A 23,271-nucleotide genomic window follows, 5' to 3' on the forward strand; every position below is an offset into this window, starting at 1 on the left:
TTCAGAATTTCCATCATTTGGATGTACCATAATTTATTTAACCAGTTCTTTTATACTGGATATTTCAATTCTCAGTGTTTTGCTAAAGCACTTATCATCTTTGTGTTTTGGGCCATGTTTTGGGCCATTCTCGTAGACATCTTGAAGAGGGATCACTGAGCAAATGGACAGCAACATTTCAGAACAGCTTTTATAGTCCATCTTCTGTTCTCTCTGGAAATGAAAATAAACACATACAACAATGACTGCCTTTCAGGAATAGAAATTCTAAAATAAAGGGAACGGACATGAGATGGGGGAATCCTAAAATATCACATCTCTGACTCAGATGTAGTGGAACTGGCATGGAATTTGGAGTCAGGCAGATCTGAGTTTGAATTCTGATTCTGTCACTTGTTCATTCTGTAGTTTCTGGTGAGGAACACAGCCTCCCTGAGGCTCAGATTCCTCATGTTTATAATGAGAATAGTCACCTGTTTGTGGAGCTGTTATGTGACAGTGGTTGTCATATATGGTCCTCTAGTGAAATTGGCAGCATGGGGTGGGTGTGGGGGGTTATGAGAAATGCAAATTCAGTGGCTTCACAGACCTACTGAATCAGGAATGCTGAGTGTCCTGGCAAACTGTATGACAAGCCCTCCAGGCAATTCTGAGGCCTAAGTTGGAGGAGCACTGACCTAGGGATGAAGGGGTTGGTGACTGTCCCCTCTCGACTGGTTCCCTGCTACTGGTATCTTTTTTGAGTAAGAGTTAAGGAGAGAAGGAGCTGAAAGGGTAGTATGCAGATTGATTCTCTTCCTCTTATTTTATGTAATTCTCCTTTTTAGCTATGGAATTGGAGGAAGAAAAAAGGATCAAATATTTATCTATCATAAATTGTTATGGTTTAGGTATGAAGTATCTCCCAAAAGCTCATGTGTGAGACAATGCAAGAAAATTTAGAGGTGGAATAATGAGTTATGAGAGCCTTCATTCTAATCAATGCATTAATCCCCTGGTGGGGATTAACTGGGCAGTAACTGTAGGCAGGTAGGGGGTGACTGGAGGAGGTGGGTCATTGAGGGTATGCCTTTTGCATTTTAGATGGTGAGGGGAATCCCTGCTTCCTGGTTGTCATGTCCTGAGCTGCTTTCCTCTGCTACAATGTTCAGCCTCACCTTGTGCACAAAGCAATGGAGGTGGCTGTCTGTGGACTGAGACCTCTGAAACCATGAGCCCCAAATAAACTTTTCTTCTTCTACATTGTTCTGGTCAGGTCTTTAGGTTATAGTGCTGAAAATGCAAACTGTGTCCTAGTAGTTTTCAGACTTCACTTTCCTCCAAAATGAAAGTTCTGCAAAGGCCTGGACTTTGTTTTACTCCCTATGTGTGGTGTAGAGAGTAAGGGCTTAGACTCAAAACAGGCTGACACTGACAAGGATTTTTTTTTTTTCTTTTGTGCTGGACATTGAATCCAGGGGTGTTCTGCCACTGAACTACACCCCCAGCCCCTTTTTATTTTACTTTGAAACAGAGTCTCTATATTACCAAGGCTGGCTTCCAACTTGTAATCAATCTTCCTACCCCAGTCTGCTGAGTAGTGGGATTATAGATGTACACCACCATGCTGGGCTCTGTGGCTTTTTAAAGAGCCCAGGCCAACAGTTTTATAGAATGTTGCACATTCTGTTTCTTCACTTTGGGCAATAATACTACCAGAGACAATGTGAACTTCTTACTGCCTCAAGTCTGGGATTAGTAAGGTTAGTGTCTTTCAAAAGTTCATGTGTTTAAGAATTGGTCCCCAACATGATGGTATGGGGAGTGCTGTGGACCTCTAATAGTTGGGGCTTAGTGGGAGGTCTTTAGGTCTTTGGGGCATGTCCTTGAAGGGGATTGGAGGACCCCAGGCTTTGAGCCTCTCTTTGCTTCTTGGCTGGTGATTGAAGTAGTTTGCTCCACCACCTGTTCTCACTACAATGTGTCACCCTGCTGAGAGGCCCAAAGCATCCAGGCCACCCAGTTTTAGACCATAACCTTCCAAACCATGAGCCAAAATAAAACTTAGTGTCTGTCTGCCTGTCTTTCTCTCTTGTGGTGTTGGGGATTGAACTCAAGGCCTCGTACATGTCAGGCAAGCACTTTACAGCTGAGTTACATCCACAGCCCTTTTTAAAAATTAATTTTGAGACAAGGTCTAAGTTGCCCAGGCTGGCCTTCAATCTTCCAAGTAGCTGGGATTACAGGTGTGCACCACCATGCCCAGTTAAAACTTTTCTCTTAGAAAGTTAATTACTGCAGGTATTTTTTAAAAATATGGTTTTAGTTGTTGATAGGCCTTTATTTTATGTATTTATTTGTATTCAGTGCTGAGAATTTAACCCAGTGCCTCACACATGCTAGGCAAGCACTCTACTACTGAGCTACAACTCCAGCCCCGCACTGCGGATATTTTGTTACAATAACTCAAAGCTGACTAACACAATGGCAAATCACTATGCTGTAAATTTATTTTCTCCAGTAGAGGTAGAAAGTAATCTTTGATGTGATGATTTGAGACTAGGTGAATATTAATTTCTCTCAACAAACTTTCCCCTAATAGTTTTTGCATCCATTGATAATTTTTTAATAATTCTTGCCTGAATCAAATTATTTATGTTTGGGGATGCTTAAATGTGATTTTTAAGTTATTTTATTTCCTTTATACTTACTGTAAATCTTCTGCAGAAAAGAACTCTACTTTCCATTCTCTCTCTCTGAGTTTCACTGTGGACTTAACAGATCTTAAAAAATTCAGTGTCTATTACCATAATTCTTTTTGGTGCTTTTCAAGACCATTCCTGTATTCTTTGGAGATGACCCAGTAGTTTTTTTGAGAATTCTGATACTCCCAATGGAAACTCAGTTCCCAATGGATATATTTACTCACTTTTATTATCATAAAATATACACATAATAGTTACATAATTGTGCCTATGCCACTAGCAATAACTACTATAGGTAAAAGTTTCCAAGATTTCCCTTTGCAATCATGATTATATTTTTGACCTGAAAGTGTTTCCTGCTGTGTTAGTGCTCTTCAGAGAGACACAGCCAACAGAACAGATACAGGTGTTAAGTGGGGTTTTCTTGTGGGGATTGAATCATGGGATTATGGAGAGCCCCACAACAAGTTGTCTCGGGCTCAGTCAGCAAGGAAGCTGAGGCCAAATTTGGGTCTGTTAACCTAGAGGATTCCTGGTGTAAGTCCAGCAGTCCAAAGGAGTGACATCTGGAGTTGTGGTGTTAAAAGACAGCATGAGGAAGTGTCCCAGCTCTCAGGGAGTGAGAGGAAGTCACTTTCTTGTTCTAAATGGGCATGGGCTGGCTGAATGAATGTGGACAGCAAATCTTCTCAGTCTACCAACTCAGCAGTGTCCTCTGGACACACACCCAGAAATAAGGCTTACCGACTCTCCAGATATTTCTCAATCCAGTCAAATTGACACTGAATATACCATCACACCTGCTAAAGATATATAGTATATTGAGTTAAAAATCATTTCAATTACTTTTTAAAAAAAATATTTAGTTTTTAGCTCGTAGATGGACACAATACCCTTTATTTTATTTATTTATTTTTATTTTGTGCTGAGGATTGAACCCAGGGCCTTGCATGTTCTAGGTGAGTGCTCTACTACTGAGCTACAACTCTAGCCCTCAATTACTTTTTATTTAATCATGCTATTAATTTGCTGCAAGAGAAGACTCATTTGTTTCAGTGTAATTCAATTTTTTATAAAATCCTTTTTGATTTAACTTTTTTGAACATATAAAACATTTATCAGTTTAAAAGCCAATACAACCTGGGCATGGTGGCATACCCTGTAATCCTAACAACTCAGGAGGTTGAGGAAGGAGGATAAGAAGTTGGAGGCCAGCCTTATAAACTTAGTGAGACCATGTCTCAAATAATAAAAAAGGCTGGGATGTAGCTTAGTAGTAAAGTACCCTGGGTTCAATCCCCAGTATCCCCCTTCTATTCCCTCCACAACCAAAATTTATTTACTTACCCATTTCTTCAGTATTAGGGACTGAACCCAGGGGCACTGTACTACTGAGCTATACACCCAGCCCTTTCAAATTATTTTATTTATTTATTTTTTCCTTTCCAGCCACTCTGGACCTGTGATAGTAGATTTTTTTCTCCAATATTTTTAAATTGGTATATTATAACTATACATAATAGTGGTATTTGTTGTTATATATTTGTACATGCACATGATATAACAATATAATATGGTTTTAGTTTTATTTTTGAGACAGGGTTTTGTTGAGGCTGGCTTGGAACTTGCAATCCTCCTCTCAATGATTCTTCTGAATCATTGGGATTACAGATGTGCACTGCCACACCCACCCAAAATATTTATTTTTGATTGTGTGGATAATTATGGGTAAATGTCTTAGTCCCTCAGTGTTTGGATATCCCAAATGAAGATAATCATGGTAACAGTCTCATAGGTCATGGTAACGGTCTCAGGATGGCTAAAAAATGTTCAGTGAGCCAAAGTTCTCAGCACAGTATCTCATAAATGTCTTTTTTATTCTTGACTATCCATCCTCTACTATGGGGAGCCGCTCTGGACAGAAACTATGTGCACATCTGTAAGTCCTGAGTAAATGGGTGCTGAACAGGTATTGCTCCCCACAATACATTGGGCTTTACCTCTATCCCATAAGGTAAGTGTGGCTCCAGGAGTGGGCGTCACCGGTGGGTTGAATTATGCCCTTCTGTTCTTTTGTAATCCTATCCCTTTGCCCTATTTGGGATAGAATGTTCCATGGCACCTCTCCTTGTGTGTCCCTATATAAGAATAAAGAATTCCAGTGGCCCTCTGTCTCTTTCCAGGGACCTCTAAGGTCACAGAGCCATCCCCAGATTTTGAAAAGATACTTCTGTGTGTTTGCGTGCTTTCTTCACCGTTTTCTTTTTTTTAAATTAAAATTTATATATAGCAGTGGAATGCTTTCCAATTCTTATTACACATGTAGAGCATAATTTTTCATATCTCTGGTTGTGTACAAAGTATATTCACACCAATTTGTGTCTTCATACATGTACTTTGGATAATAATGTCCATCACATTCCACCATCATTTCTAACTCCATGCCCCTCCCTCCCCTTCCACTCCTCTTTCTTAACTAGAGTTCATCTATTCCTCCCACGCTCCCCCTCCCTACCCTACTATGAATCAGCTTCCTTATATCAGAGAAAACATTTGGCATTTGTTTTATTGGGATTGGCTAACTTCACTTAGCATTATCTTTTCTAACTCCATCCATTTACCTGCAAATGTCATGATTTTATTCTCTTTTATTGCTGAGTAATATTCTATTGTGTATATATGCCACATTTTTTTTATCCATTCATCTATTGAAGGGCATCCAGGTTGGTTGCACAGTTTAGCTATTGTGAAATGTGCTACTATAAACATTGATGTGGCTGTGTCCCTGTAGTATGCTGTTTTTAAGTCCTTTGGGTACAGGCTGAGGAGAGGGATAGCTGGGTCAAATGGTGATTCCATTCCCAATTTTCCAATAAATAGGCCAAGGACCTGAAGAGACACTTCTCAGAAGATGATATACAATCAACCAACAAGTATATGAAAAAATGTTCATCATTGCTACCAATTAGAGAAATGTAAATCAAAATTACTCTAAGATTTAATCTCACTCCAGTCAGAATGGCAGCTGTTATGAAGACAAACAATAATAAGTGTTGGCAAGGATGTGGGAAAAAAGGTACACTCATACACTGCTGGTGGGACTGCAAATTGGTGCAGCCAATATGGAAAGCAGTATGGAGATTTCTTCACCATTTTCTTAGGTTACGGTAATAGTCAGATTTTGTGAACCCAGCATAGGTCGCCAGCTCGGATACAAGCACTCATCCTCTTATGTTTTGAGATTCCCTCATTCCCTTTGACAAATTGACAAAACCCTCTTTATCTTTAAAACCTCAGCTCAAATCTCACATCTTCTGAGTCTTTAATAAGTCTTTGCCAACTCTTCAGAGAGAAGCAGTCACATCACCACATGTTCCCCCAGGCTATGATGTCATTGACTAAGAAAAGGATTGAGGGTTCAAAGCCTGCAGCCCAAAAGTACTGCCAGTATCTTTTCTTTTCTACTTGCATAGCCTACTTGTTAGACCAACAGCACTGGGGCAAGATAAAAAGGAGTAAGTATTGGGAAAGCATATGGTATTTTCCTTAATGTAAAGAAAAATCTTGAGAAATTATTGTCATTATGTTATAATTTTAACTAAAAGTTTTTTTTGTGTGTGTGTGTGTGTGCTAGGAGTGAACCCAGGGCCTGCACATGCTAAGCAAATGCTCTACTATTGAGTTGAAGTCTGACTCCATTTTAATTTAATTTAATGAAACATTTAAACTTTCCTTTAAGTATACGATGTGAGTCTTTATGATTTGAACAATCTTGCCACCCTTTCTTATTGGGTAACCCTGTCTTCATGTAGCATTGCCAAAGTTGAATTTTAAGTTTCTGATTACACAGAGATTATGAAAGCTTGTGGGGCAGGGACTGTGTCCTGTCAAAAATCAATATACGTTGCTTATGTAGGGAAAATCCCAAAGCAACATGGGTGGGCTGGATTCATCACGATGGGACAGAAGGTCACTTGTTATGTCTCTTTCCCATAAATATTTCATATATTTAGTCATAAGTGCATTACCTATGCTCACTAAGAAACAGAACTAGATCAAGATTGATCTTGATCAATCCAAAAGGTCTCCAACTCACACCACCCTTGCCAAGTAATGTGGAAATGCTCAAATAGGCACAAGGTGGCAGCAGAGGAGCAGAAATGAATAGTTTTGTTGCTGCTGAGAAAACCAGGCCACAGATGAGAGATTTAGGGCCCCAGGGTGATATGTTTAGCACTGCGTATGAATAATGTCAGAGAAGTTATCTTTAGGACTGAGAACAAGAGAGAATTCAATCCATATACTTTAAATAATGAGTATAGGAGAAAACAAAATGTAAACTGATGAATGAACATATACTTAAATTTCAGACCTTGGTCAGTTAAGAGGGAGGGAGATGTAGACTAAAGAAGGAAAGAGGATGACAGTAGGCCCCCCTCAGGCCCCAGGTGCAGTGAGGACTCGGCAGGGGATGGATCTCCTTAGTTAAGAGCACAATCTTTGGTTCAAATCCCAGTCCCACCATTTATTCTCAATGACTATTCAGCCTTAAATACTGAGAATGCCCCAAACGTATTGAGATTTACGGTGTGCCAGGCCATTGTTCTAAAGTATTTTATACATATTTTCTTATATAATTCTCACAAAACCCCCAGAGTGATTAAATTATCATAATTTATTTAGTTAAACAATTTTCCTAAGGCCAGCCACCTAATAAACAGTTAACTCAAGGAACTAGGAATTCAGAGCTCAGAGCTCAAGATCTTACTACTGCCATGGCTGTCTTGATTATGAACAGGTAATAATCGTGTTCACCCAAAAAGCTGTTGGAAAGAGATAAGGGATGCCTGTACTATAGTTGGTGTTATGAAATGAATCACATCCTCTCAAAGTCTTCTTTTAATGTCCTAACCCCCAATGTGATCATATTTGGAGATAGGGTCTCTAAGGAAGTAATGAGTTTCTAAAGGTGAGCCCTAATCCAAAAGGACTGGTGTCCATATAAGATGAGGAAGAGACACCAGAACTTGGGAAGAGGCTCTGTGAGGACATTTCCAGGAGGTGGCAGTCTGCAAGCCAGGAAGAGAGCCCTCACCAGAGACCAACCCTGATGGCACCTTGATCTTGGACTTAGAGCTTCAGGAACTGAGAGAATATTTTCTGTTGTTAAGCCACCTGATGCATGGTATTTTGTTGTGACAGCTCAAGCTGACTAATGCAGTTTGTGGTCAGGAAATGTAGCTATTCTTGCCTGTGACCTTGTTTTCCATTGCTTTGTTACTACAAATGATACTCCTAGAAAGGTCTCCAACTCTCACCATCCCAGTCCTTCCTCCCTCAGCCCATTTCCTGATTTCAGCATACATTTTCTATTTGTTTACTCAGGGTCATGCCCTGTGCATGGTATTCTGAGATGGAAGAGAAATCAGATATGCTCTCTGCCCCTGTGGAATTCTTAGTTTGATGCATGTGGTAGGTGGTCGGTGGGATGAGAAGAGAAAAGACACAGAAACAGACTTGAGAGAATATGACAGATACCCTGCCACTGGGGCATACAGAGGACGTGGAAGGGCGGGTACTCAGAGTTTGCATTCAATAGGACCCTTTCCCTTGCACAGTGTTCCCCTCGACAATCCGGGGCTAATGGAGAAAAGCTTAAATTGTTACGGATCACATGTTATGTTTCCCTCTCCAAATTCGTTTGTTGCAGCCCTCCCCCCAAATGTGATGGTATCAGGTGGGGAGGTCTTTGGCAGGCGAGCAGGTTTGAATGAGGTTATGAGGATAGAGCCCCCAGGATTGAATTAGTGCTCTTTTAAGATGAGGAAGAGATGCTAGAGCTTCATCTTTCCACAACATGAGGTTATAGCAAGAAGGCTGCAGACCATGATGTGGGCCTTCACCCACAACTGTATCTGTAGGCACCTTAATTTTAGATTTCCAAGTCTCTAGATCTGTAAGATGTGGTCTATTGGTTAAGTCACCCAGTCTATGGTATTTTTGTGATAACAGCCTGAAGTCAGTTACTAGTTCCTAGTAATTTCTATAAATTCAAAAGAGAAGATCTATAACATCTCAATCGTAAATCAAATGAGAGTTGGTAAGAGTCACAGAAACTTCTCCCCATGAGAAACTTTGCTGTCCATCTTTTGCATAGGCATGTATTTCCTACAGCCTTCATGTTATCTCTGAATACTTCCTGGCCAGGTTGGCCTTTCCCAAGACAAGGATACCACCTCTCTTTTGGCAATCTTGGGTTGTTTGGTTTTTACATGATTTAGGGCTGTGACACTTCCATCAAAATGCTTATTCAAAATGTAGTCCTATCGAGGCTATGGCACATGCCCATAATCCCAATGATTTGGGAGGCTGAGGCAAGAGGATTATAAGTTCCAGGTCAGGTTGGACAATTTAGTGAAGCCCTCAGCAACTTAGGAGACCTTGTCTCAAAATGAAAAAGAGAGAGAAGGACTGGGTGCTAAAGGACTGGGGATTGTTCAATCCCCAGTACAAAAAACAAAAAACCAAGTCCCTGCTCTCACCCAGATCCACTGATTATGAAAGTTCAGGGGTAAGGGACAGAGTATGTATTTTATCTGAGCATTTCAATTATTCATAAATTCTAATACATGGCAAGTAGATCTGGAATAAGAATGGGCTGAGGTGGGGGGTGGGTTCACTATTCCTCTTTTCTGCCTAGGGATGGATATGTGCTCAAATATTAGTTCTACTACTTCCTACCTTGGATCTTTGGGAAAGTGACCTCACCAAGCTGGGGATACTGTATTACATTATGGATGGCATAAGGAAGGCCAAGTATGTTGTGTGTGTGTGGGGGGGGTGTTAAGAGGTGATTAGATCATTAAGTGGGAATTCTGCCTTTCTCACAGGACTGGGTTAATTCTCAAGGTAGTTGAGAGAGTGCTAGCTCTCATGAACTGGATTACTTGCCACAAGAGTGGGCTGTTATAAAGCAAGCCTGCCCCTTATGTTTTGTCTCTTCTTCATGCAACTGCTCGCCCCTCAGACGTCTGCCAGGTAATGAAACAGTACAAATGGTACAAGGAATGCAAAGCCAGCGCAGCCTGTGCTGACTTCTGTCTGCCATTGTGCCTTCTGAGGTCAATGCTTGCTTGATTCCATGAGGTGTGTGGTGGTGATCACCTTGGTCCTCATTTTGCCAGCTGTGGGTTGTTCTGTGGTCCTGGAAGAGGAGAAGGGGCAGTGGAGTGTGTGTGTGAAGTCTCTTTCCCACAGAGGGGCATGTCATTGGTTTTGTTCACCCCTTCCTTCTAACAGCCACTACTTCTGCCAGTTTCAGTTTCCTTCCCCATAAGAGAAAGTGTCCCAGCTTAGTCTGGATCTGGGTGTGCGAGTGACTTCAAAGTCTCCAAAGAAGGCGGCCAAGAGAGGACTCGGAGTCTCTATAATGAGAAAGTAGATTTGATTGAGAGATAGGAAAGGGGAGTCCCAACTCTTAACTTCTAGGAGCTCCCAGTCCATGACTAACTCACACACTCAAAGAATCCTAGGTAGATCAGCCTATGTTTGAGGGCAGAAACATGCTCAGAATACCAAAATAAATTCCTTAAAGCAAACAGAAAAAGAAAGTATATATTGATAGATAAATTTTCAGGACGTAGAAAGGGCTGAGAGAGAGAGAGAGAGAGAGAGAGAGAGAGAGAGAGAGACGCTGCACTGGAGGAAAAGACAAATACCAGAAATAGTGAAGGGAGCTGCCTCAGTTTGTTTTTACTGTGTAACACACCACCCAGTCTTAGTGTTTTCTCTTGCTATCACAGAATACATGAGACTAGGTAATTTATAAGGAAAAAGAGATTTATTTGGGCTCATACTTCTGGATTCCAAGAGGTTGAATATCAGGTGACCAAATCTGTGATGGATTTGTGATGCTTTATAACATGAAAGAAGTATGAGGGGCAAGAAGGTACATGCAGAGGAGATAAAATACATGCTTTATAACATTCTACCCTTGTGGTAAGTAATTCAGTTCCATGGGAGCTCAAACTCTCTCACTATCTTGAAAATCAACCCAGTCCTGTGAGAAAGGCATTAATCCCTCTTTAATGATCTAATCACCTCTTAACCTCTCCTTAAATCTTTTTTTTTCTTTTTTTAAAGAGAGAGAGAGAGAGAGAGAGAGAGAGAGAGAATTTTTTTTTAATATTTATTTTTCAGTTCTCGGCGGACACAACATCTTTGTTTGTATGTGGTGCTGAGGATCGAACCCAGGCCGCACACGTGCCAGGCGAGCGCGCTACCGCTTGAGCCACATCCCCAGCCCTCTCCTTAAATCTTGATACACTGGGGACCAAATTTCCACCTGAGTTTCAGAGTGGACACCTTGATACTCAGTGATTTAAAACTTGAATCAGTTAACTTCACTGCTGGGCTTCCCTGATCTAGGCTGGGCTTGCTCTTATATCTGCAGGTCAGCTGGGGGCTCTGCCCTGGTCACTCTGGCCAGAGCAGTCCTGTTCCATGTGACCCTTCTCCTCCTCTTGGGACCAGTGAACACATTAGACATGGACTTCTCAGACAACGAAAGAAACATAGTGAATGACCCACTATCATGGATACTTTTCAGGTTCTGCCTGTCATGGCTCCTAACACCCTGGTGGCCAAAGAATCACTTATTTGATCACAATGGGAGGGCAAAGTTACGTGGCCAGGGACATGGATTCAAGAACAAGTGAGGGACTGAGGTCATTGATGTCATCTTCCATACTCCTCCCTGAGTTTTCCTCAACTCTCCCTTCCCTTTCAATCCCAAGTCCCTCCTCCCTCTTTGATGCTCCTACAGCACTTCATGCTTCTCTCTGGCTTTTATCATAATCCACTTTGTTGTTGTGTATGCAAGGGCCAAGGCTGTCTATGGTCCTAGTGCCCTTGATGGGGGGACTTGTACCCAGCAAATATTAGTGAAGGAGAGAGAGTGGGGAGGGAGAGGAAGAAGAACAAAGAGGGGGAGAAAGTAGAAACACAGGGCCAAAAGGAGAAAACAGGATAGACAAGTAAGGAAAAGGGGGTGGAGAAAACAGGAGAGGAGATGTGGCCAGGCTGAGCTAAAGGACGCGCCAGTGGTTCAGCGTGAGCTAACAGCTTGCCTGAAGAGCTTGGATTATCAATCCATTTCTAGGAGTGTTCAAGCAGACATTACTTACTGTGTTGAGAATCTTTATGTTTTTATTTTGCAACTCTAATGGGTTCATTTTCCCTGTGGAGGCCCTTTCCTGAAAGAAGACTAAGGTTATAGAAATTTTCTTTGTTTCCTTTCAAAGGAGTAATCACTTTACCACTTATGATCTGAGTCTCTTTCACTACTAAAATCTCTCCAATCACTATACTTTTGACATGAAGCCCGTCTTACTTTATAAAGATTAGAAATTATTATTATTTTTGGGATGCGGTGCTTCACACTGCTATACATTGTTTTGAATAAAATAAAGGAGAGAGGGCTGGATTCATTATGAAATGGTCAGAAGTCATTTGAGGACAAGCTCAGGGAACGTGTCGGGTGAGAAGAGGCAGAGGCGATTTCTTGGTGTGGCTCAAAGGTTTTTCTAAAGTGGGGCAGTGGGAGGGGGGTACTGCAAAATCCCTTGAATGGAACTAGCCTCTCTGGAATGAGTATAAGCTTTTCCATGGAGTGTGTTTTGGAAGGGACTCAGTCATTTGCATACATTTGTTTTGCTTAAAAAGCTAGTCTTTTGGACAGGTGCCCTGGCACTAGTTTATAATCCCAGCAGCTCAGGAGCCTGAAGAAGGATTCCAAGTCCAAAGCCAGCCTTAGCAATTTAGCCAGTCCTTAAGCAAAACCCTGTCTTTAAATAAAATATAAAAATGAATGGGCTGGGGATATGGCGCAGTGGATAAGTGCCCCTGGGTTCAATCCCCAGTACAAAAAAAAAAAAAAAAAAATTAGTCTCTATATTTCATGCGAAAAAGATCTAGGGGAAAATTCTTTAGTGGCCTAGACTCTTTAGTGGTCTTTCTAGGGGCAGAAGGACCTATCTAGGCCATTTGTCTCCAGGCCATTTTATCTTTTGGGGCTCCATTTGTATACAATGAATCGAAGAGCATTCTGCTGTCATGTATTACTGATTAGAACAAATAATAATGATTAAAAAAATAGAAAAGGGAAATTGCATGGAAATGGAAGGAGACCCTCAGGGTTATACAAAAGAACATACAAGAGGAAATGAGGGGAAAGGGAAAAATAATACAAGGGGGAGAAATGAAGGTCAATAGAGGGGGTAGAGAGAGAAGAGGGGAGGGGAGGGGAGGGGGGATAGTAGAGGATAGGAAAGGTAGCAGAACACGACAGTCACTAGTATGGCAATATGTAAATCAATGGATGTGTAATTGATGTGATTCTGCAATATGTATATGGGCTAAAAATGGGAGTTCATAACCCACTTGAAGCAAAGTGTGAAAGATGATATATCAAGAACTATGTAATGTTTTGAACAACCAACAATAAAAAAAAAAACTGTACTACAAAAGGAATTTTATCATTAATAGGATTAAATTTCTATTTTATATATTGAAATTTTTGCATTGTTGACTAAAATTACTGGAATGTTTTATTTTAAAAAAAAGTATGTAAGCTCTTTGTGGGTAAACATAAATGAAGTGCTGACATATATGATGAGTACCTCTTCCATATACACCCTCCTTTCTTCTCAGCTTTGCTTTTATTTTGTTTTATTTTATTACTGTGCTTGTCCATGCATGTCCACAGCATTTCCAGGTGTATCTGAGCAGGCAACATTATAGCAATGAAGAGAAAAAGATAAAGAAAACAGACTGCTTCTAAATGTTTGTTGACGTAAAAATACAGTAATTCAACTCAGATGAGCAGAGTGCCCCTCCTATGTGCCAGACTGTGTATGGAGGGGTCAAACATGGGCATGGGAACTTTTATTCATGTCCCATATGGTTGTGAAGTCAATTTATTTTAGAACACACAATGATATGATTGAAAATAAAGTTCCAGTCCCCCTAACCCACAGAGCAAGTCCCAGGGATTGAGTATGTTCCTAGATCACACTAAGTCTTTAGAAGATGTCCAAATGCCTGGGAGTGACTCTTAGAAGAGGTCATTATGTATCAGAAAGTGTCCAGATTTTGTCCCCTGAGAATTGGGTAAACTTGGGAAAGTCACTTCCTGTCTTTGAGCACCAGTTTCCTTTTGTAACACTTTGTGATGATATCTGTTTCCCTGTTGCCATGGGAATAAAGCGAGATTAGGCAAGGATCTGCTTCATGTAGGTGTTCAGAAAATGATGACCATTGTTACGATTTTTGAAGGTAGCAGAGAACAGAGGATTACATTTATGAGTCGTCACTGTGGCTGATGAAATCTATTCTTGGTGTGGTCCGACTTTCAGGAGACACCAGCAGAGATCCTTTGCCCAGTGAAAAGGGCTCGGAGTGCCCCCTGCACATCACGATTCCGGAGACTGTAGATGACAGGGTTCAGCATGGGGGTGACTATGGTGTACATGACTGTGGCCACACGGCCCCGCTCTGCCTTATATCTGAATGTGGGCTGGAAGTAGACTGCGATGACTGTCCCATAAAAGAGGCCCACCACAGCCAGATGGGAGCCACAAGTGGACACAGCCCGGATCCTCCCAGAGGCGGAGGGCAGCCGGAGCACAGCAGCTGCGATGGCCCCATAGGAGGCAAGAATGAGCAGGAAGGGAGTGACCACCACCGCAGCACCTTCGGTGAAGATGAGCAGTTGGATGTGGCGGGTATCTGAGCAGGAGAGCCTTAAGAGAGGCTGGTGGTCACAGAAGAAGTGGGGGACTTGGTGGGAGGCACAGAAGGACAGGCGGGCCATGAGCAGGACGTGCAGGAGGGAGTGGATGTGGGACACCAGCCAAGCTGTCCCCACCAGGGCCATGCACACAGCCCGCGACATCCTTGTGGCATAGTGGAGGGGGTGCCGAATGGCCACATAGCGGTCATAGGCCATAGCGGCTAGGAGGCAGCTATCAGTTACTCCCAGGGCAAAGAAGAAGTACATCTGGGTCAGGCACTCTGCCAGGGAGATGGAGTGGTCATAGGACAACAAGTTGGCCAACATCTTTGGCACAGTGACAGAGGTAAAGCAGAGGTCAGCAAAGGACAGATGGGCCAGCAGGAAGTACATGGGTGCATGAAGGGCTGGGCTGGCCCGGATGGCAGCCACAATGAGCCCATTACCCAGGATGCCCGCCACATACAAGAACAAGAACAGCACAAAGAAAGGCCACCTCTGTCCTGGGCTTGTTGTCAGTCCCTGTAGGATGAATGGTGCTCCCTCTGAGGACTCATTGACAGCGCCCATGGCTGGTCTTGATGTTCCCCTGGAACCTAGGGGTTCCTTTTTACGGTTGGGCCATGTCCACAATGTCTGAGGGAAAAAGTGAGGGTCTTTATTGTTCAAGGCGTGCTGGATGTGAGGAAGTCATGGATTTGAAGTCAGGGAGCTCTGGTTCTACACACAGATGTGACTGTGGGCAAGTCATTACACTTCTGGACACTTCTTTCTTACTGAGCTTCAGAGTCTCAGTCTGTAAAATAAAGTAATGTAAAATAAGTCAGTAGAACTAGGTAATCTACAAGGGCACTTCTGGCTTTGGTATTTTGTGATTTGAAAAAAAAAAAAAAAAAGAACAAATGATATTGCCCAAGGATATAGAACAGGGAAGAAGCAAAACGACAAAAGATAAAACGGAGGATTAATTTAGAAATATCTGACCAATAGGCATTTATTTCAAGAAAGAAAAAGTGAAAAGCAAGATGAACAAACAAAACCCCAGTAAAAAACCAGAATCAAGATGCTGGAGAAGAACATATCAAAGAAATACTGAAAAATTGTGTGTGTGTGTATTTTTTTTTTTTTTTTGTATCAAGGATTGAAGACAGGGGTGCTTAAACACAGAGTCATGTCCCCAGGCCTTTTTATTTTATTTAGAGATAGGTTCTTGCTAAGTTGCTCAGGGCCTTGCCTAAGTCGCTGAGGCTGGCTTTGAACTCATGATCCTCCTGCATCAACCTTGCCAACCTCTGGGATTACAGGTGTGTGCCACCACACCCAGCTTAGGAAAACTCCAAATCTTATGGGTTCATGTGTTATATTAAAGTGAATATGAGCTCACACCTCCTAGACATAAATAATGGAATTTTAGAACATTGGTGATAAAGAGAATAACAAATACTTCCCAAGGGCATAAAGTGCACCCATGGTATTCTGATAATCAGATTGCCACCAGTTTTTTTCATCAATTGTAGACGGTAGTACACAGTTAGATAATATCTTAAAATTATGGAGAGGGACTGTGATTGTAGCTCAGTGATAGAGCATTTGTCTAGTATATTTGAGATACTGAGTTTGATTCTCAGTACCACATAAAATAAATAAAATAAAGGTAGAGATGGGGATATAGCTCAGTTGGTAGAGTGCTTGCATGCACAAGGCCCTGGGTTCAATCTCCAGCACCACCAAAAAAATAAAGTAAAATAAACTATTATGTCCATCTACAACTAAAAAATATTTGAAAAATTGTGGAGAAACAAGATTTTTGAATTTAGAATTTTATGTTAAGCCAAAATACTAATCAAGTATGAAAAAAGAAAGAAGATATTTTCAGACCTGTTTAAAAAAAAAGAACAAAAAAATCTGGGTTTGGGGGTATAGCTCAGTGGTAGAGCACTTGCCTAGTATGTGTGAATCCCAGGGTTTCATCCCCAGTACTGGAAAAGAAAAAAAAATCAGATGCAGTAACAAATGTCCAATCATACTAGCAAGGAAAGAAATGAAAGTTTTTAAAGTTGTTTATTGTATACCTATGAAGCTGTTAACGATTCAAGCATTATCCTGATAAACCAGCCATGATACTGGAATGAGACATAGGAATTAAAGGAATGGTCTCTAGAGTCATGCAGGCACAGGTAGGAAGTTCACTCCTTTTAATACTTTCATGACCTTGTTATTCTCACTGGAAAAAAATGAACAAATAAATCTGGAAGATTCCCCATATCCCTGGAAAATTTTTTTCATAAAATTAAAATACTTACCGAACATCTTGCAAGTGCCAAGGCACACGCTTTAGGGAGAAACTTGTTGGAACAGACATGTCTGTGGAAGTGCAGACTTAACTCTTTTATTTTTTTTTTTAAGTGCTGAGGATCAAACCCAGGGCATCATACATGTTAGGTGATTTGCTCTATTCCAGAGCTATATCCCCAGCCACAGAGGCTTGATTCTTAAGGACAGAGGCAACTTGATCCACTGCTTTTATTTTTTCCATGTCTGAATATCATTGTAGACACTTTGGGAAGTCCTTTAAGAGGGGCTTTAAAATGAGAGGATTTGGGGACACAGGTTTGCTGAAGACTATGCTGAGACTACCTTTGCAGGAGAATGATCTCTTATTTTAAATCTTTCTCTATAAAAAAATAAGACAATCAGATAGAGACCTCCTTATCCTTTGGTCCTCCTCTTCTTCCTCTACCAGTTAAGAAGAACATTCTGGCATCCTCTCCCTGTTAAGCTTTTTCTTCTTCTTTTTTCAAATTACCAATCATTTCCAAATTTCCAAGAGGTGAAAAGCATAAGGGTGACTGGGTAGGATGGAGGAGAAACCTGATTTTGGAAACTGAAATTCCAACCTGTTTAAATTGGTCCCAATAAACATTCAGATATACTGAGCCGACTGTAGAAACATTTATATGTAGTTGCAAACACACACGAGCAAGTGTGCAAATGTGCAAATACACAGGCATGATCAATCGTACCAGAAATGTGGAACCAACATATGCATTCACTTTCAAGTAGGCAGACAAGTAGAACCACAAGATTTAAAGACCCAGAACAGCATACGTGTAAACTCATAGTCAAATGCAATTGCATAAGCTCTTAGAGGGTGACAATTGTTTATATACGCCTGTTTGTGGCAGCATGTATCACCATACACAGATGATATGTGCTGTGAACCATCATGTACATTTTCATTGGCACCTTCTCTTTGTGAACACTCTCCCAGGTGCCTGTTCATGCACACCCATTCACACCCAATCTCCTTGTTGATCACACAGTCATGCAGAGCTTCAGAGTCCATAGCCTTGCATCTTCACGCATATGGCTACACTCACCTGGGCCCGTCATGGATCACAGAGAGATGTGCTACCCTAGAGGGGCACTTCCACATATGCACTGCTTCCATTCCCAGTGACACCATTGTGCAGTGACGGCAATGCCCAATCACAGCCTCACAAACAGCACATGCTCTCACACTCACACGTAGGACTCACACACACTGTCACACACAGGAGGACAGCTGCATATTCTGAAGCCTGACCCTTGTCCCCAAGTGTATCCTCTGCCCTCCCACATCACAGGAGGAAGCATCAGCAGGGTCTGGATGTAGCTTGTCACTGGAGAGTCTGAGGAGGGAATGATTGGCTGCACTTATGGGACTGGGGACCTTGAGGGCAACTTAACTTCTCAGAGGCAACCCCCTTTGCCCCAGCCTTCATCTCTAGAGTAGGAAGAAGCTCAGCTCTGGGACTTGTTATCCTTTCTCTCTGGGCCCAATTTGGTGGGAGATGAGGTGATAGGTGCTGCTTCCAACTCAGGGGACATTCAGAAGCCCTGTGTATGGCAAAGCTGCTGCTCCCTGTGAGAAAGAAGGATGAGGCTGATCTCTGGACCCCCAGAAGAATGATGGGGAGTCCAGGGTTTATAGCAGTAGCTTCTGGGGCCAACCCTCCTGTGACCTCAGCTGGGCTGGCAGCTTCTTATAGGAAGTATAGGTCTGAGAGGGTTTGTCCGTCTGGTGACTATGGCAATATACATGGCTGTGTGTAGAGTGTGTGCTTGGGTGTGGGGAGAGCATGGCCCTGTGTAACCATATGTGTCCAGGAGCTTGAGTGTGTCTAATTGTGCAGCTGCATCTGCATCTGTGGGGGTGGCCACACCTCTGAGACTGTCCCTTTGCTCAGGAATGTTTCCCATAGGAGTCTGGATCTAGGGTGAGGGTGTGTTTTTCTCAGTGTGTTTGTGCTAAGAGGGAATTGTGTCTACATGTAGCATTCCAGATGGGAATGGCTTTCCATGACACCATAAAAGAAAGATTCTAAATATGAAATTCAATGATTCCCTATTGTCTGTTGAGTAAAGTCCAAATTCCCCTACCTCATATCCAAGCTGCAGGTGCCCTTCTCATCCCAGATCCTCAGTCTTCAAACTTCCCTCTGTGTCTTTCCCAATACACTCCTCTCAAGCCAGTTAAATTTGTCTTCTTAGAGTCTTCTCCCCACCTGACCTTACTTTACTCCTGTGCCTTTCTTTTACATTTGTCCCTGCCCCCAACATAATGCCCCTTCCTCTCGATTCCCACTCATGTTGCTGAGCCCAACTCCTCTGGTATAGTAAGTGCTCCAAATAAGACCCTCAGCTTTCCCCACTTCAAACTCCCTGTTCTTCTCACTGTCTGTCCTAGTAAATAGTGGTGAAGGAGGTTAAAAGGGATATTGTTATCAGAGTTGGATGAGCCCTGCTGGGTATCTCACTTTAGAAATGGAAATCTGACAGTTTCTCTTCCTTTGTTCTCCAGGGTGGGCCCTGTTACTGTCTTCAAATCTGCCCCCTCTCCTTTCTTGTTTTCTTATCAAATAGGCCCAGTGTAATAGCTCGCAACTTGTCTCCTTGGATTGGTTTCTAGGATTCATGTAGTTATTGTCTCTGGAAGCACCTAAGCACATCCTGTAGGCCAAGATGTAGGGCACCGGCCCCTTGGGAAACTCTCCTCATTGTGGTGGGTACTCCATGCCCTGAGAACTCCAAGAAAGAAGCACAGACCATAAAGGAGATCTTTGAGTGGATGAAAATCCATACATTATAAACTGGGGGCAAATCTTAAGTTCCCAGTCCTGCCATTGACAACTCTTCTGATAATACTTCCAGCCTTTGTTGTGGCTTATGGATTGTTATGGTGACAGGAGGCAGGAGGAGTTGGGGAATTGGGAAAAGATGATAGAAGCTTGTAATTGGAGAAGATGTTTAAATTTATTTATCAAACTTTTGTCCAAATGTGCTGAGTTTGGGATATTGTATATCTGCTCTCAAGATACCATTTCATCAGGAAATAGGGTGACCAACTATGTTGGCTTGCCCAGGACTGAGTGCCATCTTGGGATATGGGACTTCGAGTATAAGACTGGAATAGTTCTGAGCAAACAGGGATGAGTTGTCATTCTTTCAGGAAAACTATGAAGTTCTTTAAGATTCGAGGAGACATCTTATCTACATTCTTCTCTCCATTAGCTTGGGATCTCCAAGAACGCCATAGTTACTAAGTGAGAGGACCCTGGTTCCGATAACAAGGAACATTACCTTCCCAGGAAGCCAGGTTGAAGCCTGTAGTCTTTCTGCAATCTAAGTGCCAGGTGGCTGATTTCTCCTTAAAGAGGAAAGTGGAGGGATGAGGCTAGTCCAGACGGGGGCCCAAGGAAGAGACTCCATTGGGAGCCTTTTGGGGTCATAGTGAAGTATTGCTTGAGTCCCACACATTGCCACCCTGAACCCCCTCATCCATAATCAGGGAACTGGAAGGGTGATAAGGCAGGAGTAGACATTTTTTGTTGGCTGTGTTCCGCCTCTCTTTGGAAGCTCCTGCCCCATAACTCCTGTCTTGCTCCTGCATGGAAGTGCTTCCCAGGCAGCCGCAGTGCCTTGGATTTGCCCATGTGAAACTGAGTCAAAAAGACAAAGGAAGTCTACAAAAATTGTGAACTATGGGTGTGTGAAGGCCTGAAGAACACTGGTTCTGAAGGGTGTACTTTAACCCACGACTTGGTGCACTGCAGTTACCGTTGCCCAAGAGGTCAGGGTGATGGTGTTCCCTTTCCTCATCACAACCTTAGCTCTGGATGTCTTAATCTTAGCACAGAGCATTGACTCTAATCATATGCTAATCTGAGTGAGTTTGTAATTCCAAATGAAATTTAACTAAATTCACCATTTTCCAATATCTTAGGTTTTAAGAAACATTAATCATTTTCCATAACCTTAAGTCTTAAGTCACCAAAACATGCCAGTTTGATACATAAAATATTCTTGTGCCTTTCCTCTAGTTCTCACCCCAGCCTAACCTGTAATAATTAGACCATGACTCAAATTTATCACAATCATTAACCACACACCGCTTACCTGATATCTAATACAAACTAAACTGTAACTCACAGCCCAATTTGATCAGTTTTATGCTCTAACATTAACCCCAAGATATTTGCAACTTTTCCAACCAGTCTTAAGTTTATCCAAACTCTGACTCCTAAATTTATCCCATATTTGCTACTAATAAAAAACCAATCTGAATCATACAATTTTCATAATTTTAATCCATCCATAATTACCTGATTAATGACTAATTCTAACCTTAACCCTAAGCTCTTCAACTGGTAGCCACAACCTGAAGGCTATTATAACCATAATTCCAACCCTATTCTAACTATAATCATAATGCAGATTTTAATTAACCTCCACCATGAGCATGAATTAGTGTGACCTTGGCCAAATCCAAACCCAAGTGCAGTAATTTTAAGGAATGAGCTTCTGTTTGTCCTGCAACCACTCAGCCATTTTCCTGAGATGTGAAATACACAAGGGTGGAATGTTTGCTTCATCAATTCACTCTGGCATGAGTGGTTTCTGAGGCCACCCTCCTGTGGTCAAGGAGTTCAGAGCATACTCACTGGCCATGAGAATCTAGGAATACCTGGAGACCACACAGCTCTCACTTAGCCTTTCTGGGGATCAGCTTCCTCCTCCTCCTCCTCCTTCTCTTCCTCCTCCTCCTCCTCCTCCTCCTCCTCCTCTTCTTTTTAAAACAATGTAACTTAAAAAAAATTTTGTTTTTAGACATTGATGGGCCTTTATTTATATGCAGTGCTGAGAATCAAACCCAGTGCCTCACACATACTAGGCAAGTGCTCTGCCCCTGAGCTACAGCCCCAGCTCCAATCAGCTTCTTCTTTAGGTGGCAAATCATGCTATTTTATGTTACCTGGTAACATCTGGGAACTTTTATATTTTGAACATTGAGGACCCTCAGGGAGCTCCATAGAAACATTAACCTGGTCTCGATTTCCGGCTCTAGGGCTAGCCATAGAATACTCATGGCTTCCTGTCTCCCTCCTGGATGCTTCCATTTCCCCCTTGATAATCCCTTAAACAATGACAGAAGACATCCAAATCAGAACAGCTATTTCATTCCTGCGGTGATGGGACAGAGTGTCCTCGTCTTTCCATAGTCAGACTTAACCAGCCTCCTGGGACCAGTCCCTGGTACCCCTCCCTGGACAGCAGAATCGACTCCGGGTCCGCCTCAGGGCCTCCTTGACCTCCTGGTTGCGGAGGCTGTAGATGAGGGGGTTGAGAGCTGGAATGACAAGGGTGTAGAACACAGATGCCATCTTGTCTGTGTCCAGGGCATAGCTGGAGCTGGGACGCAGGTACATGAAGATGAGGGTCCCATATAGCATGGCCACAGCTGTGAGGTGGGAGCCACAGGTAGAGGCTGCCCTCCCGCGGCCCTCGGCCGATCGCATGCGGACCACAGCCCCCGCGATGAAGCCGTAGGAGACAGCGATGGCCAACACCGTGGCTGTCTGGATGAAGCCACAGACGGCGAAGAGGAGGACTTCGTTGAGACTGGTGTCATCGCATGAGATGGCCAGTAGTGGAGGGATGTCACAGAAGAAGCTGTTGACCTCCCGGGAGCGGCAGAAGCTCAGGCGGAAGGTGAAAGTTGTGTGGATAAAGGCACTCACTGCCCCTCCCAGGCCTGATGCCCCCAGCAAGGCCAAGCACAGACGTGGTGACATAACCGTTGTATACAGAAGCGGGTTCCCGATGGCCACATAGCGGTCATAGGCCATGGCGGCCAACAGGCAGCACTCTGCATCAGCCAGCCCCGCGAAGATAAACATCTGGAGGGCACAGGCTGCATACGGGATGGTGGCACGGGGCAGCAGCAAGTCCACTAACATCTTGGGGCCAATGGCTGAGGAATAGCAGGCATCCAGAAGGGAGAGGTTGGCCAGGAAGAAGTACATCGCGGAGTGGAGCCGGGCATTCCCATGGATCAGCAGCACCAGGCCCATGTTTCCCAGCAGGCTCACCAGGTAGATGGGCAAGAAGATCAAGAAGAGGGTCACACGCAGGTCCCAGCGATCCGTGATGCCCAGGAGGATGAATTCAACAGGGGCAACCCTGCCCCAGGTGACATTCTCTGAGCTCATCCTGCTGGACAGAGACTTGAGGAGAGGCAAAGCAAGAGGGAGATGAGAGGCCATCATGGAAAGAGAAAGCACCAGACGTCAGGTAGACTTGGGTTTCAATCCTAATTGAAACAAAGTCGCTGTTAGACCTTGGACAAGTCACATAACTTCTCAAAACCTTTATTTTGAACACTGAGAAGTTATTGCAAGTTTGCCCTTACAAAGACAGGAGTCTGGTCTGTCTTATTCACTTTTGTATCCACAGTATTGAGAACATTCCCTGGCA

General features: G+C 42.8%; 2 protein-coding genes across 2 annotated transcripts; both read right to left on the reverse strand.

The window, feature by feature from the left end:
• Positions 1-13,217: 13,217 nt before the first annotated feature.
• LOC107152232 (olfactory receptor 1K1) lies at positions 13,218-15,580 on the reverse strand. The gene has a single exon (XM_015497754.2). The coding sequence runs from the start codon at positions 15,043-15,045 to the stop codon at positions 14,095-14,097; it is 951 nt and encodes a 316-aa protein (XP_015353240.1). The 5' UTR covers positions 15,046-15,580; the 3' UTR covers positions 13,218-14,094.
• A 6,156-nt stretch (positions 15,581-21,736) lies between these two features.
• On the reverse strand, positions 21,737-23,063 carry LOC107152233 (olfactory receptor 5C1). The gene has a single exon (XM_015497755.2). It carries the CDS (start codon positions 23,061-23,063, stop codon positions 22,023-22,025), a length of 1,041 nt encoding a protein of 346 aa, XP_015353241.1. The 3' UTR covers positions 21,737-22,022.
• Positions 23,064-23,271: the final 208 nt, after the last annotated feature.

The sequence above is a fragment of the Marmota marmota genome, unplaced genomic scaffold (genome assembly GCF_001458135.2).
Source record: "Marmota marmota marmota unplaced genomic scaffold, marMar, whole genome shotgun sequence".
Classification (NCBI taxonomy): Eukaryota; Metazoa; Chordata; class Mammalia; order Rodentia; family Sciuridae; genus Marmota; species Marmota marmota.